Source organism: Diospyros lotus, chromosome 1 (genome assembly GCF_014633365.1).
Source record: "Diospyros lotus cultivar Yz01 chromosome 1, ASM1463336v1, whole genome shotgun sequence".
Taxonomy (NCBI): Eukaryota; Viridiplantae; Streptophyta; class Magnoliopsida; order Ericales; family Ebenaceae; genus Diospyros; species Diospyros lotus.
Genome location: NC_068338.1, coordinates 41,859,691 through 41,878,834, shown reverse-complemented (window position 1 = coordinate 41,878,834; position 19,144 = coordinate 41,859,691). Strand labels below are relative to the sequence as shown.

General features: G+C 37.3%; 2 protein-coding genes across 6 annotated transcripts in view; one reads left to right on the top strand and one right to left on the bottom strand.

Annotated features, from left to right (window-relative positions):
- The window catches only part of LOC127798534 (putative WEB family protein At1g65010, chloroplastic), a 37,791-nt gene extending 24,124 nt beyond the window's left edge, over nucleotides 1-13,667 (top strand). For 4 of the 5 annotated variants that reach the window (XM_052332179.1, XM_052332168.1, XM_052332161.1 and 1 more), the window contains 4 exons: nucleotides 10,696-10,766; nucleotides 11,917-12,141; nucleotides 12,569-12,662; nucleotides 12,988-13,667. In XM_052332179.1, the coding sequence (XP_052188139.1) occupies nucleotides 10,696-10,766; nucleotides 11,917-12,141; nucleotides 12,569-12,662; nucleotides 12,988-13,308 (711 nt within the window). In that variant the 3' untranslated portion in view covers nucleotides 13,309-13,667. The remainder of the gene's footprint in view (nucleotides 1-10,695; nucleotides 10,767-11,916; nucleotides 12,142-12,568; nucleotides 12,663-12,987) is intronic. The other variant, XM_052332176.1, reaches the window with a different exon arrangement.
- Nucleotides 13,668-14,486: 819 nt separating this feature from the next.
- LOC127793767 (endo-1,4-beta-xylanase 5-like) lies at nucleotides 14,487-17,276 on the bottom strand. Its single transcript, XM_052324479.1, has 6 exons — nucleotides 17,144-17,276; nucleotides 16,820-16,866; nucleotides 16,500-16,728; nucleotides 16,238-16,404; nucleotides 15,173-16,054; nucleotides 14,487-14,907 (listed from the first exon to the last, which is right to left on the bottom strand). Exons 1-6 carry the CDS (start codon nucleotides 17,274-17,276, stop codon nucleotides 14,533-14,535), a joined length of 1,833 nt encoding a protein of 610 aa, XP_052180439.1. The 3' UTR covers nucleotides 14,487-14,532.
- Between the last annotated feature and the right edge of the window lie 1,868 nt (nucleotides 17,277-19,144).

Sequence of the window (19,144 nt, the reverse complement as noted above, 5' to 3'; positions counted from 1 at the left end):
CCAGTTTCCTGTAAAAGATCCAGCACATATTTTTGTTGTGAAATAAAGATACCCTCCTTAGATCGAGCCACCTCAATACCCAAAAAATATTTTAGATTGCCCAGCTCTTTTATTTCAAACTCGTGAATCAAACATCTTTTCAAGGCATCAATATCGTCTTTATCATCTCCTGTCACAATGATATCATTAACATATACTAATAGAGCAGTGAGTTTACCCGTTTTAGAATGATGAATAAAAAGAGTATGATCTCCTTGACTTTGTTTATAACCCAAACCAAGCATCACCTTTGTAAACCTCCCAAACCAAGCCCTGGGAGACTGTTTCAGCCCATATAGGGCTTTCTTCAATCGGCATACAACATTTTCTCCATGATTAGTCAATCCGAACCCAGGAGGAATTTCCATATAAATTTCTTCTTCTAAATCCCCATGTAAAAAAGCATTTTTAACATCAAATTGATACAATGGCCAGTCTAACATAGCTGCTAAAGACAACAAAATTCTGACAGTATTCATTTTTGCGACAGGAGCAAACGTCTCAATGTAGTCCACACTATATGTTTGTGTATAACCCTTGGCCACTAATCTAGCTTTGTACCTTTCAAGAGAGCCATCTGATGTATATTTCACTAGAAATACCCATCTACATCCAACAATTTTCTTTCCTTTAGGTAGCTGGACCAAATCCCAGGTTTGATTCTTTTCAAGTGCAGTCATCTCCACCTTCATGGCCTCCTTCCAATTATCATTACTTAAAGCTTCAGATAGATTCTTTGGGATAGGGATGGAATTAAGGTTGGTCAAGAAAGCCTTGTGTGTCGGAGACAATTTAGAATAACTGAGGAATAGATGTAGGGGATGGTGAGTGCAGGCTCGGGTTCCTTTTCTTAAGGCAATTGGGATGTCTAGGTCATCCAAAAGTGGGTTAGATGGCTGAGTGTTGCTTGAAATAGGTTTTGGTATGGCAGTAGAGACTGTAGGTTGAAGTAAATTAGGACTCTTGGGTGAATTAGGTTGAGGGTTGCACTGATTTACACAAGGATTAGATGATTCAGCATGCTTAGAGATAAAATCGGGACCTTTTCTCCTTGAATAGACTTGCAGTGGGTGAGAAGAAGAGTGAACATTCTCTCTTGGAACTAGATTTAAGAAATCTTGAGGATGATTTGAAGGAGAAGAAGAAATTGGAAAATTTGAGAAATAGAATTCCCTTGACTGTTCATCCAATGAATTGGTCTCCCCCTTAATATCAGTCATATCAAAATATGATTGGTCCTCCACAAAGCTTACATCAGCCGAAACAAACAGTTTCTTGGATGGAGGATGGAAACACTTATAACCTTTTTGAGTGGAGGAATATCCAACAAAGACACACTTAAGGGTTCTAGGATCCAATTTCCCTCTATGAGGAGAATGATTATGAACAAAAACCAAACAACCAAACACCCTTGGGCAAAGATTTGTTGGAATAAATTCTGGGAATGCCTTAGCAAGAAGCTGAAGAGGACTTTGGAGGTCAAGATTCCTAGAAGGAAGCCTATTGGTGAGATATGTAGTTGTCAAGACAGCTTCTCCCCAATAGCGTTTAGGCACATTATTGTGGAATAACAAAGATCTTGTAACTACCAACAAATGACCATTCTTCCTCTCAGCTACTCCATTTTGCTAAGGGGTATAAACACAAGAAGACTCATGAATTATGCCCATCTCTTGAAAGAAAAGAGATAGAGTTTGGTTGAAAAATCTTTAGCATTGTCAGTTCTCATTCTTTTAATTCCAATACCAAATTGATTCTTAATCATGGTATAGAAATTAGGAAATATGGTGCATACTTCTGATATGTTCTTTAGAAGATACAACCACACAACCCGGGTACAATCATCCACAAACAACACAAACCATCGAGCACCTGAAATACTAGGAATAGAAGAAGGACCCCAAATGTCACTGTGAATTAAGTTGAAAGGAAGAGCACATCGAGTATTATTAAGAGGAAATGAAACTCTTTTATGCTTAGCAAATTGACAAACATCACAATGTAAATCACTATTATCTAATCCCTTGAACAAAGAGGGATACATAGACCGAAGAACTACAAAAGATGGATGTCCTAGGCGAAAATGATGAAGCCATAAAACATCCTTATTGGATTTAGCTAAAAAAGATATAGGAGAAAAATGTTTTCTATCAGTCAGCCCACTAGACTCTTCAAGGTAGTACATCCCCTCTTTCACCTTAGCATGCCCAGTCTTCTTCCTCGTGTCCTTTTCCTTGAAATTCACATAAATTTGGATAGAAGATGACACGACAATTAGTGTCTTGGGTCAATTTTTTAATAGAGATGAGATTGGTGTAGAGTTTTGGGACATGGAGAACATCTTTCAGAATTAGGTAATTGTTAACAAGGATATCCCCTATTCCAGCAACAGTAGTTAGAGATCCATCAGCCAACACAATCTTTTTAGTATTGGGGCATGGTTTGTAGTTTAGAAATTTGTGTGAAGAATGGGTCATGTGGTCGGTTGCACCAGAATCAAGTACCCAGTGTGATTTAAAACTTAAATCTAAAGCATTTAAGCAACAAGAATTGAAAGTAATACCCGTGAAGACAAGATTTGAAGCACTAACACCTTGCTCTTTTTCAAGAGACCCCAATAGGTTCCTTAACTTTTCAATCTCCTCCTGTTTGAGCCCCATCAATCCTATTTCTTTGCCTTTTGTATGCTCTTGGTCACTGTAGTTGGTCATATGAGATGGCTGTTGACCATTGGCAGTGTAGGCCTGAACCTTAGCCTTAAGTTGTTGTCCTCCTTTTGTTGGCTTCCCATGAAGCTTCCAACATTTATCAACTGTATGCCTTGGCTTCTTACAGAAAGTGCACCACAAACTATCTTTGTTTGTGGTCCAACTTGTATCCATGAATCTTTTATCTTCTTTAGTCCCTCTTTCACGTCCAGCTCCTTTTAGAGTCAATAGAGCTGAATTCTCCAAGTGACCATGCTCCAACATAGCTCCTCTTCGACCTTCTTCTGCACGTACTATAGAAATTACTTCATTTAAGGAGGGTAGATCAGGCTTACCAAGAATCTGAATTCTAACAGCATCATATTCTAAATTTAGTCCAGCCAAGAAATCATATATTCGCTCCTTCTCTACAAATTTCTTTTGGACTGCTGCATCTTCACTGCATTTCATTTGGATGCACTGATAGTGATCCAATTCTTGCCACAATGTCTGCAACAAGTTGGAATATTCGGTGATAGACCGATTCCCTTGCTTGGTTGTTGTTGCCTTGGTCCTAAGTTCATAAATCTGAGCGGCATCACGTACCTTCGAATAGGTAATCTTCACCGCCTCCCATATCTTTCTTGCTGTTGTTAAGAATATAACGGTATCACTAATCTCCGGATTCATGGAGTTCTATAGCCAAGACATGACTAATGAATCTTCTTCATCCCATGCACCATACATAGTATCATTCTTCTGCGGTCCAAATCCCTCCAAATGACTCAATTTTCCCTTGCCTTTCAAGAAAGTCTTGATAAGTTGGGACCACTTGAGGTAGTTCTTGCCATTCAACCTATAGGCTGCTTGGACAATCGGAAGTTCTCCTCCAATACTATGGGCCTGTTTGTTGCAGCTTAAAAGCTGCAACTTTTAGCTTCTAGCTTCAAAAAAATGGGTATGTAGTGTTTATTTTAGCTTTTAGAATTCTAGCTTATAGCTTCTACTAGCTTTTAGAAGGGGTAGAAGTTGGCTTTTTCAAAGCTGGGGTACCCCAGCTTCTACAACTTCTGATTCAACAGTTACATTTTTTTGACAATTTTGCTCCTGTTTTTAACAAAGAATTACTCTTCTGTCCACACAATCAAGGGTCTCTCTTCTCCACCGCCATCTCCATTTTCAAATCTCTTCTTCTCACTCGCCATCTCCCTTTCTCTCTATACACTAATTAATTTTTTTATAACACTTGAAACTTATACATATACACTAATTAATTTTTAAATTATCATTCTATAACTATTAAGGGTATTATGGACAATTATACAAAAATAAGTTATTTTACAGCTTATGGTATCAAACACCACAACTGTTTAACTACAACTTTTGAGAAGTTGTAACAAATAAGTTCACAACTTATTCTAAGTTTTAGAAGCTATAATCTAAGAAGTTAGAAGCTATAATTTCTTTAATTAAGCTGCAACAAACGGGGCCTATGACTGATTGAAAGTTCCCTCCCAGTGCTTTGACTAGAACTTTCTGTAACATCAGTCATGCCTACTGATTTTTCAGTTTTGGCCGCCATGCTTTACAATCTTGACAGGCCTAGGATTAATCCTAAGGCTCTGATATCATGTCAAGAAAAGAAGAAAAACTTGACTTATATTTAGATGCAGCACAAGCTGTAAATTTATACAGCATAGGCACAACCTGCCTTATGCAGATTTAGGAAACTACACAGCCTACCTTATGCAGATTTAGGGAACTACCAAATCTAGGAAATACCAAATCTAGAAAGAAATAAAAGGAAGGCTACAACAACCGAATATAGAAAGAAATATACAAAAAAGATATAAGACATAATATACAATCAAATCACTTAAATAAGGAAAGCAAAGTAATTAAATAAATCTCCCATGGACTCTTGTGGATATGAAACAATATGAATCAGCCCCTTAAGGAATATAAATCGGCCACATCTTCTAACAAAAAGCCCCACCACTTCCACCTGTTAAGGGTAGTTCTTGATGTATATGAATAAAAGAGGAAGAAGAGAGAAGAAGATGAGGTTGTTAGTTGTTAGTGGTAAGGCAGTTTATTTCTAGCCTATGTGGCAAGTTAGTCACAAAAAGAGGTAGATGTAGACCCAAGAAGACTTTGGGAGAGACATTAAAATTTGATATGAAATATATGGATCTAAATGAGGATATGACAAAAGACAGAAATACATGGAAGTCTAGAATTCATGTAGCCGACCCCACATAGTGGGATAAAGGCTGGATATGTTGTTGTTGTTGTTGTGGCAAGTTAGTTTGCTCCATTTCAAACAGAAAGCAGTTCACTGCACTGTTTGTTACTGGCAGCGGGCATGGAGGTTAGTCTGTTAGAGAATCAGCTGGGTAGTATATAAGTTCACTGATCTCATTGTATTTTCATGTTTTTAATTCAGTCCAGATTTTTTATTCTCTCTTCGGTCTTCTGTCAGTTTTTTCTTTTTCATTCTGCATTTACAGCTCTTGGCCCAACCCCCATCCCAGAAAAATAAAAAAGAAAAGAAAAGTGGCTTCCATAGAATCGACAGCCTTTTTTAGTTTTGTCAGACTCTTGACAATTTAAGAAAGAAGACTAGGTAGTGATGGAGTGTTTATCTACGAAGGGAAGTGATTTAATGAATCATTTTCTTTTTTATTCCCTGGTGTCTCAGGAGAGCTGAAGTATGTTTTCTCTTACTCAGTTGATGATGTTAGTGTCAGTCGGGGATAGATTTTTGCTTCCTGTCAGCATTGGTTTTCCTAAGTAGGAGACCACATTGTGCGGACAGCTCCTTTTGTATGTAGCATACTCATATGGAGATGAATAGTAGTGCCTTGGCGATATAGATATTAATAAGGGAATAATTCTTGCTTTCCTTTTTTGTGGGTGAATGAGAACCTCCCCTTCTCCTTAGTCTTTACTTTTTTGTAGAAGTTTTTCATTTTTCTTTTTTGTTTTTTTATGTTATCTTCTGTCATGTACTAACGAGATAGGGGGTGCTATTGTAATTACACTATACTAGAGGTAGGAAGTAGCATATTAGAAAGTATTCAGTAAAGAGTTGTATTTTATTTGTTACTGCATTAGGCAGATGGTACATTCCCAGCAACGGTAATCTGTTACCGCACATGGGGAATGTTTGGGTCAGCTATATATATGAGCTAATCATTTCCCCATCATTATGAAATGAATATTCTCTCTCTCTCTTCCTTTCCTTCCTAAAAATTCTTTGTTATCGCTCTTGATCATCCAAGCGATTGAGTAATTCCAGTCAGACCATCAGGAGCTGACATCTTCCTCTATAAGTAAGATTTAAGGTTTTCTTTGCACAAGTTTACCCTCTTGAGACTATTTCCTCTTTGCATACCTTTTTTCTTTTTCTTTTTTTTTTTTCCTTCTAAGCTCTTCATATTCTTGTTAAAAAAAAAAGAGTACGGTTTCAAAAATTTTGAGTTATATCAAAAACCTGCATTTATGTTATAAACTATGTGCATGATATAGTTAACTTAACATGGTGACGGGCACAATTTGTTGATATCACCTATGATGTTATTGGTGGTTCCATGTAAATCAGAAGCTTTTCTGGTCCTAATTAGAGGGTTTCTGGCTGCTAATTATCTTTTCTGTTGTTTGGTTCTTACTGCATTACTTTTTAGTTTTATATTTACTTATGATATATGTTATGGTTATGGTTATACAACAACATATCCAGCCTTTATCCTATTATGTGGGGTCGGCTACATGAATTCTAGACTTCTATCTTTTGTCATATCTTCATTGAGATCCATACACTTCATATCAAACTTTAATGTCTCCCTCAAAGTCTTCTTAGGTCTGCCTCTACCTCTTTTTTTGATTAATTGTTCCATTTCATCAACTCTCCTCATATGAGCGTCTCTTGGTCTCCTTCTCACATGACCAAACCATCTTAGTCTAGTCTCTCTCATCTTCTCCTCTATTGGCACTACTCCTATCTTATTATGAATAACTTCATTTCTAATTTTATCTTTTCTTGTATGGCCGTACATTCATCTTAACATCCTCATCTCCGCTACACTTGTCTTTTGCTCATGTTGGTATTTGACTGCCCAACATTCCGAGCCGTACAATAAAACTGGTCTTATAGCTGTCCTATAGAATTTTCCTTTCAATTTTAATGGGATTTTATCATCACATAACACCCCCGATGCATTTCTCCATTTTAGCCAACCTGCCTTAATTCTATGTGTGACATCCTCGTGAATTTCTTCATCTTTTTGAATCACTGATCCCAAATATCGAAAATGGTATTTTCTTTGTAATATTTGGTCTTCCAATTTTATTATAACATCCTTCACTCTTGCATTCTTACTAAAATTACATTCCATATATTCTGTTTTCTTTCTGCTTAATTTAAATCCCTTAGATTCTAAATTGTTTCTCCATAACTCAAGCTTAGTGTTCACTCCTTCTTTTGTTTCATCCACCAACACTATGTCGTCTGCAAATAGCATACACCATGGCACATCTGTCTGAATATCTTTAGTGAGTTCATCCATTACTAAAGCAAATAAGTATGGACTTAGTGCAGAACCTTAATGCAATCCTATTGTAATTTTAAACGGTTCAATATCCCCTCCGCATGTTCTGACCCTTGTCTCTGCACCATGATACATGTCCTTAAGGGCTTGTATATAGGCTATTCGGACTCCTTTCTTCTCTAAAACCTTCCATAATACTTCTCTATGGACCCTATCATAGGCCTTTTCTAGATCTATAAACACCATATGTAGGTCCTTCTGATGATCCCGATATCTTTCCATTAGGTGCCTCAGTAGGTATATAGCTTCCATTGTTGACCTACCGGGCATGAAACCAAACTGATTTTCTGAGACCTCTGTTTCTTTTCTGAGCCTCTATTCTATTACTCTCTTCCAGAGTTTCATGGTATGGCTCATTAACTTAATTCATCTGTAATTTTCACAGTTTTGAACATCTCATTTGTTCTTATATATAGGGACCAAAGTACTCTTCCTCCACTCATCTGGCATCTTTTTTGATTTAAGAATTGCGTTAAATAATTTCGTTAGCCAGGAGATACCATCTTCTCTCATGCATTTCCATGCTTCTATTGGTATATTATCCGATCCCACCGCCTTATGATTTTCATCTTTTTTAATGCTTGTCTTATTTCATTTGAACTTATGCGTCGATAAAATGTATAGCTCACGTTCCCTTCAGAGTTACTAAGATGTCCCAACTTAACTCTTGTGTCGCCATCATCATTGAATAATTTTGTGAAATACTCCTTCCATCTCTTCTTAATCGCTCCCTCATTCATTAATACATTTTGATTTTCATCTTTTATGCATTTCACTTGATTTAAATCCCTTGTTTTTCTTTCTCTTGCTTTAGCTAATTTATATATATCCATTTCTCCATCTTTTGTATCAAGTCGTTTATATAGATTCTCGTATGCTTTTGACTTTGCTTCACTAACAGCTTTTTTTGCTGCCTTTTTTGATTCTTTATAATTTTTTTGATTTTCTTCATTGTTGCATTAATATACAGCCTTATAGCAATTTTTCTTATTTTTAATTTTCAATTTTCAATTGCACTTCTTCATTCCACCACCAAGACTCCTTAAGGTTAGGGGCTCTACCATTTGTCTCTCCAAGCACTACATTTACTGTGTTTCTCAGGGCATTAGCTATTTCTCTCCACATTTGGTTTGTCTATCCTTCTCCATTCCATTCTCTTCTACCCCTTAATTTTTCTTTGAAGATTAGTTGTTTCTCTCTTTTTAAATCCCACCACTTAATTCTTGGATTTTGTTTTATGTGATTTTTTCTCTTCCAATTTCTTACTTGGACGTCAAGTACTAGAAGTCTATGTTGAGTAGTCAAACACTCTCCTAGTATCACCTTACAATCCCTACAACATACCCGGTCCTCTTGTCTCATGAGGAAGTAATCTATTTGGGTGCTTGATGTGACATTTTTATATGTGATTAAGTGTTCGTCCCGTTTTTTGAACCTAGTATTGGTTATGATGAGCCCATATGCCATTGCAAAATCTAGAATAGACTTACCCTCATTATTAATTTCCCCGAATCCATACTCTCCATGTACCTCTCTATAGCCGTTTCCGTCTCTACCCACGTGACCATTTAAGTCACCTCTTATAATCACTTTCTCTCCTCTTGGTATCATTTGTATGAGTCTCTCTAGGTCCTCCTAGAATTTTGCTTTTATCTCCTCACCTAACCTCGCCTGTGGTGCATATGTACTAAAGATATTCATAGTCATTCTTCCTAGAATAACCTTCACCATAATAATCCTATCCCCTATTCTCTTTACATCCACTACCTCATCTACTAAGCTTTTATTCATAATGATCCCCACTCCATTTTTTGCTCGATCATTTCCTGTGTACCATATTTTATATCCATTTTCTGACAAAGTTTTTGCCTTTTTTCCTACCCATCTCGTCTCTTGAAGGCACATAATATTAATCTTTCTCCTAATCATCACATCTACCACTTCCATAGATTTGCCTGTTAATGTTCCTATGTTCCATGACCCAATCCGTAATCTATGATTTTGTTTTTGGCTTTGGCTTTGGCTTTGAATTTGATTTTGTTTTTGGTTTTGGTTTTGATTTTGTTTTTGTTTTTGGTTTTGATTTTGATTTTGATGTTGGACTAACTTCTTTACCCACATCCGTCCAAGCAAATGCGGGAACCCTTGCTCATTTGTCACTATATCCGGGCGCCGATGCAGCTGCTCTAGCTCACTTGACATTACACGCGGGCAATGTAGCGCGTCGCTATGAAGGGTTACGCCCACGCCCAAACGTTTTTTCATAATTTGTCTAGAGTTCATGTTTTGGATCCGACTAAGTTTTACGTTGGCTGTCGGCTACCTAACACAACTCTCCTCCTTTATCCGGGCTTGGGACCGGCAGTGGATAACATCCCCAGGCGGAGTTGGTTATGGTTATGGCTTAAAATTTTTAAATAGTTAATTGTGGTGAAAATATTTATTTTTCATGGCACTATTTGGAGTATAACATTATGCAACAATATCATTCATGGAATTGTTGCAATAAATAAATAAAAGGGTAAATTGCTCCCAAACCCCCTGTGGTTTCGGTTATTTTCACAGAAACTGTGGTTTAAAAATATCTTTGAAGGTCCCTGTGTTTTTTTTTTTTTTTTTTTGTGCAGCCCCCTCTCCATTAAGTCAATAGCCCAAATATGTTTTTTTTTTATATCAGGATTTGAATTATGAAAAATTTAAAGTAACTCATAGGGGGCCTGTACAAAAATAGTCAAAAAAACCATGGGGAATCAATGGGGGCTTTTGACTTAACGGAGGGGGGTCTGTGCAAAAAGAGAAAACCTCAGGGACCTTGAACGACATTCTTAAACCACAACCGGTCTCCATGCAAATGGTCCAAAACCACAGGGATCTGGGTGCAGTTTACGCTAAATAAAATGGTTCCAATAAATTTTAGGCTTTAATTTCTATTTGGAAATTTTAACAGTGGTTGATAGAACTTTTGCTTTTTATTTCTAACAGCAATAGGTTACGGAATGCGGGGATAGCCCTTCTGCTACTAATTATCACCTTCACAGTATGATCACTGCTAACTAGCTGGCATGTTATGTCTAGAAGCCTTTTCTGCTGGGTAGAACATATTTGACAATTAATTGTAAAATGATCCCATGATATAATGTCCAAAAGCCCTTCATCATATTCCTCTTTTCTTCCTGAAATCGAAACTAATATGACTGCAGAAAGTTAATGAGGGAAATCCAATGAATTTCTTTCAATCTGAGACATTGAAGATGTTAAATGTACTGAAATGTCCTGGAAACAGTACATTTGATGAGTTTTGTTCCACTGATATTAATTGATTTAATTTGTGGACTGAGCAAATGTTTTTGTTTCCATAGGTGACAAATGAGAAGGTAAAGGCTCTTATGGAGTTGGCACATGCAAAGCAGGAATATCAACTTCTAAAAGAGTATGGGTATCTTTGTTGAGTACATATTTATTTATAAATTGTATGTAGGATAGATTAAACCAACACCCCTAGGGATTAACCGCCCTGAGACTACTAAAATAACATCCTTACTTCTCTGGTAATAATGCTATGGACTGCTCTGTCAACAGCTCATTGAAAATATAATTGGCAAACTCTGATGTTGTTGCCTATTTCACATGCCAATTTAATATCATTCCGAGTGTATTTTTGTTTCTGGAAATCCTAACAAGCAAAATATCTATATTCAGATATAAGGAAGAAAAGCTAAAAGAGGTGCTGGTTTAACTCATGTCACCCGTAACTCTGGGGTTATGCATCTTATCTAGAAAATTCAAGTGTTGCTACTGTTTTCCCTATTATGTGTATTGCATTACCCCTAGTTATACGTTATACTGATACCTTTTATGGTACTCTGTTATATTCAACCTACTACTATTTCTTTTTTGCTAAGTCTACTTCCTAGTTTTATCTAGACTTCATAGAAAGCTCTGAACGATCTGTATGGTAATAATAAGAAAAAAGAAAAATAAACATGCATGGTTGCAATTTTATGACAAGTTAAACCTGTAAAGAGCTAAAAACCATACAATTGAACTCTGGCTGTGGACTTGGGTCCAATTTGCCAACTTGGTTTTTGTGGGTTAGGGCACTCAGTAAATTTAGGTTGTCCAAATAGTATTAAATTGTTGCAACTCATGCTGGTTTGGCCTTCATTAACATGTCATCTATGATGACCTAAAGAAACAAAAAGAAGCAGATAATATAGGTATTACAAGCTCCCAGAGTAGCATTGCTACATTGCTAATGTTTTACTGAAGCTTGTTTTTTGGAAATGTTTTCTGTGGTTTCACCATGTGTGGGGGTGTGTGTGCCCTTATTTTATTCCAAAAAAGAAAAATCTTCCTTCTCTATCTTTAGGGCCAATAGTTAGGGAGCTCTTTTCTTTCATATGGAGATTTGTGAATGATGAATATGACCATTATTACATAAAGCAGTTCCTCTATCACTTGTGACCAAACATTATTTTCCCATTGTAGTTCCAGGTGAAAATATTTACTTTCTGTTCTACTGGATTTTTCCTGTGATGACTGAATTTTATTATTTGATGATAAAGTTGCATGTTATGCAGGAATATCAATGATTCATCATTGAGACAAAGAACACTCTTGGCTGAAATTGGGGGAAAGAAGATTGTTCCGGAAAAAGATGGAAGGTTAAAAAACTTGTTGAAGAAATCGTATCTGAGACGCTGGATTGGCACATTGGATTCCCCTGGAGATGAAGCTGAAACGCACATGAATTATGGAGGGTATGTTGGTGATGGAAGGTCTACGTATAGCATGGATATTGCGAGGTTTGTGCAAGCATTTATGATACATTCATGCTGTTGCATGCTGAATGTTCAGCCTGGCCCGTTAATCAAGAATTGTATCCCTCCATTATGTGATGTATCTCTATCAAGTTGTGTCCTAATCTTTCTGGAAATTGCCATCTCCATGTCTGCGTGGTTTCATATGTATGGCCCTTGTCCAGATTCATGCTTCTTAGTCCTCATTATTTGGAAGGAGTCGGAAACACAGATTGCAATGTGAAAGGCTTGGTTTTAATCTCCTCATTTTTAGGTTTCAAGACACCACCTCCTCCTTGCTGGATTCCTCAAGACTTGAGCCCCTTTTTTCATTTGATTTCTCTTTTTGTTTATCATCATGTATATCAGGTTGTGTGCCCTTTGGCACTTGAAAACATGTTCTTACCAAATATGTATGTATATATGCCTGTAGGATGAAGATTGAAAATGCAACCCTTAAGGAGAGCGTAGAGAGTATGGAGCATCTGACGTCGGCAGTTCGTAGACTTCGTCTTTCACTTTTAAAGGTAATCGTCTCTCCGGCCACTGTTACCGAACAAGTGTGTTTAATCTCTCAAATTGAAGAGGTCTACTCTCTTTGACCTTGTGACTTGTTCAATAATGAAAATTACATTTCTAAATACTCATATGGTTCCAATATCTCTGATGTCTGCTGTTATCTTTAGCTTCTGTCAGTAGTTGCTGAAACAGTTTAGCATTCGGGTTTTAGTTACTGCCAGTGTCTTCTTCTAACCCAAGTTTACTGTTTTCTTGTGTTTCTTGGACTAAAAATTAGAAGTCGTTTTTACTGTTGCGTGATATTTGTTGCAATTATCACCATCTGTTTCGTAGGTTAAAGAATCAGTACCCTCTCAAGATACAATTTCTGGCATGTCTGAATCTCTTGATGATGTTCTCAATGAGGCAAAACTTTTGAAGATGGCTATTGGCAGCTCTCTTCCTGTCAGCTGGTCAGCTGAGGCAGGTGACCAATCAACCGATCAAACTTTCGACCATGAGGCGAATGATTTTAGCACCAATTCCAGCACCGAAAAAGTAGATTTTGTTTGCGCCGCAGGGTTTGAGATGGTGGAGAGCCTAATCTTTGCAGTTCAAATATTGAAGGAACACACAAGTAAGAGAGAGGCCCCAGAGATGGAAGTTGCTACCTAATTACAAAGCACGAGGACAGCCAAAGATTCAAGTGACACCTTGTACAGCTAGCTTATGATGCCCGGTCCATTATTATGTACATACGTGTTCATCTTGTAATAGTATAGGAGGTAGAAAATAGTATTTGCAGCCAAATGCTGATGTTCCCCTTTAGATGAATGAGTGCTAGGCTATGATTGAAGTAGATCCGGGGAGAAAAACATTGAGAAACTAATCCCTGGGGTGTCAGTTGTACAGTGGCAATGTTTAGTGGGTTCTTTTGCTGCATAGAAGAACATCCCAGAGGTTTAAGATTAACACTAGACTTTGTATTCGTTATTTTGTATTGGTGATGATGATATTAAGAATTGAGTTTACAATTGGTTCTGCTTTCTCTGGTGGATAGATTTGCATATCATTGTATTTATTTAGGAAAAATAACATGTGGTATCTCTGAGGTTTGGAGTAATTGTAAAATATATCCTTGATATTCAAGAAAATATAAGAGTATTCTTAAGATTTGATATTATGTTATAATTTTTCTCTCATTGTTAGTTAACCTATCAAATTTTATAAAAAAAATTAAAATATTTTTATATTTAAACTCATTCTTATGGCAACAAATAAGGTACAACAAATCTAAGTTCAAAATGAAAGGTTTCGCTCTTTCTTTTTTATTTATTTTACATCTTTTCTCTTTTTTATCTCTTTTTACATAAATAGTCCAAGTTTATCATTATCATCATCATCTCTTTACACTTTAAATTAGGACATTCTCTCTCTTTTTTGCGCAATGAACTTAAGCCTTGTTTAGTTCATTCTTTTTTTTTTTTTTTTTTTTTGAATAGCCTTTAGCGATTAGCAATTTAAAGTTATTAATTACTTATTTATTTTTATTTCTTAAATTAAAAGAAATGAGTAAGAAAGAGAAGAAATGAGAAGAGAAAAAAAAGTAAAAAATGTCATTTAAGTATTTTTAAAAGTAAGAGTGATTATTATTATTATTTTTAATATATTAAATCAGTGCAAGTGAACTTCAGCATAAGTTTTTTTGGTGTCTCTCATCTAGAGAACTGAATGCATCTCTTGCATTTAACTCACTCATCATGCACCAATTCAATCTTTTAATCATTATGTGATTGATTAAGCAGTTGTGGACTATTCCAAATTAATCAACTTTATTTATTCAGAAATGAGCTAATGTGACATATGCTATTATTTCTCTATTCATTATCGAATCCAATTTCACGCGGAAACTTTGATCACACGAACTGTTTCTTCCTGGGATTCTTCTTCTGCTTTGGGGGCAACCTTGAATCTCTTGGCCACTGATGAATCCGTCTTGGTCGGGTGCTGGACGCTGACCCAGTAATCTCCATGGAAGAGTTTGGTCTGGAAGTGGCCCTGGGCGTCTGTCTTGCCGGAGGAAGCCCCCGCCGCAGCGCCGCCCCACTCCTTGAGCAGCTTGTCCACCACATCGCCGGTGGCCAAGTTCTCGAAGTTGTTGTTCGTCAAACACATTCGATAGCAACTGCCTTGGCTCATCGCCACCCACATCACAATCCCATTCACTTTTGGGTGTGCGTGTCCTTCTCTCAGCACCTCCTCAAAGTATTCCGCCTGCCATTCATTATTTTTTAAAATTCTACTGTGAGAGAGAGTGGTAGTTTAGCGATGGAGGATGGTATATAATTTATGATTACCTACATACCCTGTTGTTTGAAATGAATCAATGATTCACAGAGAAAAAACAGAATAGTAGTATCAATCACCCAGCCCAAATTTTTAGATAAAATATCAGGTTCATTCTTTTAAGGATGGGGGAAAATTCTAGATGATTATATAATTTTCCCGGAAAAAAAAAAAAGAGAAAAGAAAAGTTTACCTGATTGGGGACGTTGGAAACATCTACTTCTGTGAGCCAAATGGGGAGACCCGTAGCAGCAAGCTTGTCAATGGAGGCTCTCATGTAAGCCAAGTTCGGAGCGCCGGTGAAATGGCCCTCCAAGCCTATCGCTAGAGGCCCCGCGTAGCCGCCGGCGCGAATTTCCCGAATCTTCTTCAGGTACTTACCGGGGTTCGAATCCGGGTCGTTCATGTCCTCCACCGTGTTGAAATCATTCAAGAACAACGTCGTTTGACCGTCGATCTGGTTCACCAGCTTGAAGAATCCCGGCGAAGCATTCTCCCCGAGCCTGCTCTCGAAGAAGTTGAAATGCAAGTTCTCGTTCTCCACGTCCCAGGCTATAACCTGGCTGGCGTATCTGCTCACCAGCGATCGAATTCGTTTGTCGACTGCGAGGCGGAGGCTATACGGAGAGAGGGATTTGACCCATTGGGCGAGATAAGAGGGGTCGGACCAGAGAACGTTATGGCCGCGCACGGCGATGCCGTGCTGCTTGGCAAACCCAAGCATGGCGTCAGCTACGGAGTAGTCTTCGTGGCCCTGGGAAGGCTCGGTGCTGGACCATTTCATCTCGTTCTCGAACGTGGTGAGTTTGAATCGGGAAGTGAACCAGTACTGGTAGGCGGCGTTGGTCAGAATTTCATGGCTCATGGCGGCCCCGAACGGGAAATAAGGCCTGCTTTCCGTCACGGCGACGGTTGCGTTCGCTAGGGGCCTGCCGGCGGCGTCCACCGCCCGGAGTTTCACCACGCCCTTGCGAGCCTTGTCGATGCTTTGACGCCGGTGAGATCTCCATTGCTGTTTGGTGAATGGTTGAAGAGAAATGCTATCCGCCCATATCTCCGCCTTTGTGTCGTTGCTCTGAAGACGACAAAGCCCATTATTCATAGAACAAATTGACGCAGTCTAGTCATTACGTTACAAAGAGCTGAGCCTATTTCTTGAGTTAAATCTATGGCCAATATTTGAGTTGAAATGGAGCAACTTAATTATGATTGCGTTAAGAGTACTCAATTTTATTGTAAAAACATAAAAGACATTTACCTCGAAATAAAGGAGGCCAGGGCCCGAGACATTCACCGAAAGGCCACCCTTGAGCATGGACCAGCACCCGGACTCAGCGACAACCCATCCGGCGCGCTGATCAAACCCGGATGGTGTTTTCAACACCGCGGCTATCTTGGCGCTTCCCTCACTCACTTGCAACCAGGCTGCAACCAGACCCCACCCCACCCCACCCCACCCCACCCATTATCAACCCTGCATGGATAGTCAAGGGTTAAGTCAATTAGACCCCGTGACTTACCGGATAAGGTGTAGAGTTTGTCCTTGTCCAAGTAGAGTTTCTGGGAGAAGCTGTCATCAGGATGTCGCCTGGAGCTTACAACAATGAACATGTTGTGGCTTCCATTTTGGGATTCCCTTTGCTCTATTCGGGCGTTCCCCTTGGCAGTCCAGCCCTTCAAGCCATGGTTTAGTTCTGGGTTCACTACCACTCCTCCACCATATTGGGGCTTCTCAGGGTTGGCCAAGCACTGGAGGGGTGAAGAAAGTTAACTAATTACTCTTGAGCTTTAATAGGCTACATGATTTGAAAAATGAAAAGAAATACCAAATCTTACGTACCTCAAGAGTGTAACTGTAATCGTACAATAAGCCATCTACTGCTGCCCCTGCAAAATAAGTAGTAATTAAACAGCTGGTAGAACAATAAGCAATTAATTCTCTTAATTACAAGCAGCCTCCATCTCAAGGAAAGACTCATCACTTGGAATATTAATTATTCTATTCCAGATGTAACGAAAATTTTGCTTTCTTCCCTGCAGGATTTATTTAAAATTAAGCGAATAAAATGCTATAAAAGCAATTCATTAAAACAAAGAGAATATATGAACAGTACGTAAGTAGTGAGATTTGTATGTAAGTATGTATGTATGTATGTATGTATACCTCTCCACTTCATTCCGAATGAAAATGCTGTACCTAGATTCTGGTAATTGAGAGAATACAAACCTAAGCAAGAAACAACAGCAACGAAGAAGAAGAGCAACGATAGAAGAGATTTTCCCTTCTCTCTAGCCATCTTCCTCCTTTCGATATCGGCTCCTTAGTCCTTACTGTTCCTGAAACACCCCCCCATTTCAATTTAAATAGGGTATGAGAAATCATTAATTAATTAATTACATGTATATCACATACTAACAAAGTATCTTACTGATAATTCCGTCATGAATGTTGTGCATTTATTGAGGATATTCATATTACTATTATTGTCTACAACTACTATAATAATAATAATAATAATAATAATAATAATATTCATATATAGCATATGCTAAAATTTACATAATTATATATGTCCTAATTAAACGACAGCTTGGTGCATGATTTTGTTTCCCATCTTATAAACATGAAATAGAGACACTTCAAGGCCAATTTGTATTGAAATTATATATCATCATTAAAAGCCTCCATTTTGCTAATTAATTAATTATATGAATTCTACATCTTCAAATATTTTACTAATTTTCATATTAGGGAGAGAACATAGAGTAAAAGTGATTTTTCACCTCCTGCTACGTACGTAGCTGACAGCACACTTGTGTTTTTCAATGCAAGGGAGAGAAACACTCACACTTGTAGAAGATATACGCCAACAACGCTTCACGTAAATCGAACTATGGTGGCCATGCAAGAATATAATACACATATCCATACATACATTTATACACCTACGAGTTGGCTTGCTTGTAAAATAAATAAAGCTATCATTTATATATACATATATATTAATTCAACATAAACCCCGCCCTCAAAATTAACTTCGATAACTTCCAACCATGCCACGTGTTCTATACACATTATTAAATTTGACTACATCAAACAACCTTAATTACCTAATTAATATAAAGAAAAACAAGGTAACCCTAATTGGAACATAATTTCTTACCATTTTCTAGAAATAGAGAACAAATCACAAATAGGTCTCACGTTCTTTAGGATTATTTATTCAAAATGTGGTTATAACTTATATTATATGCCTATATTATTATGGCAGTGGATTTGATTTGCTGTTGAGACGTTTATTTATATATTATAATGTTTGTCGTCTAAAAAATATGATTGGCTCTTAGCTCTGTCTCTTAACCTCTAAAAGTGAAGCATCATACAAGAGTGAAGTGTTGGGATCGTAGCACCGATATCTCGAGTTTTAATTAGTCTCTCACTAAATTCTAATGATAAATATATTACTTTAAAAACTTCCCTTATGGGTTAGATAATCTCCAGAGGCTTGAATTTGTTAATGTTAAGAAATGGATTGGGCCACTCTCTAGTCAGGGATGGGCTCGGCCATGTCATCACCCGAGGCCCAGCCCGACCCCACATTCTTACAAACCCTCTCCCCCTTGCAGGCTTGCTTTGCTGCATATACAAGAAGGTTTACCGCATATATGCACCAATCGAAAATAATTTTCCCTTTTATAATTAGTTTTATATAATAACCAAAATAAGACAAATAAATTTGTTGTACACAAATATTAATTTTTTTTATATTTAAATTCTTAACATGATATTATATATACACTTATGTTTTTATTTATGATTTATATATTTTTATTATAATTACAAAAAAAAAAACTAGCTAGCTATGTTATGTTGTGCACGTCAAAGATAGTTTGTTCTGCAAGTCTTGCTAGGTAGGGGTGTTCATAGATTTGGGTAAACTTGACAATCAGTTTGAACCAATTGGCTTGGTTTTTCTAATATATCTTTGGTCTTGGGTTCAATTTTTTTTTTTTTTTTGTTGTTGTAAATGGGTCCAAAACATTGAATGTTTATAATTCATATTATATAATTTTAATTTATTTATATATTGATCAAATCGAGCCCATGGTCTTAATAGAGATTGTCAGCTAATTCTATCTTTCTTTGAATACTCTAGTCGTTCAA

Excerpts from the sequence above, each read along its gene's own strand:
- LOC127793767 (XM_052324479.1), bottom strand. The coding sequence starts at position 17,276 with ATGGCTAGAGAGAAGGGAAAATCTCTTCTATCGTTGCTCTTCTTCTTC. Across the intron at positions 16,867-17,143 it reads ATTCGGAATGAAGTGGAGAG|GGGCAGCAGTAGATGGCTTA; the intron begins GTATACATACAT and ends CTTATTTTGCAG. Across the intron at positions 16,729-16,819 it reads ATTACAGTTACACTCTTGAG|TGCTTGGCCAACCCTGAGAA; the intron begins GTACGTAAGATT and ends TCACCCCTCCAG.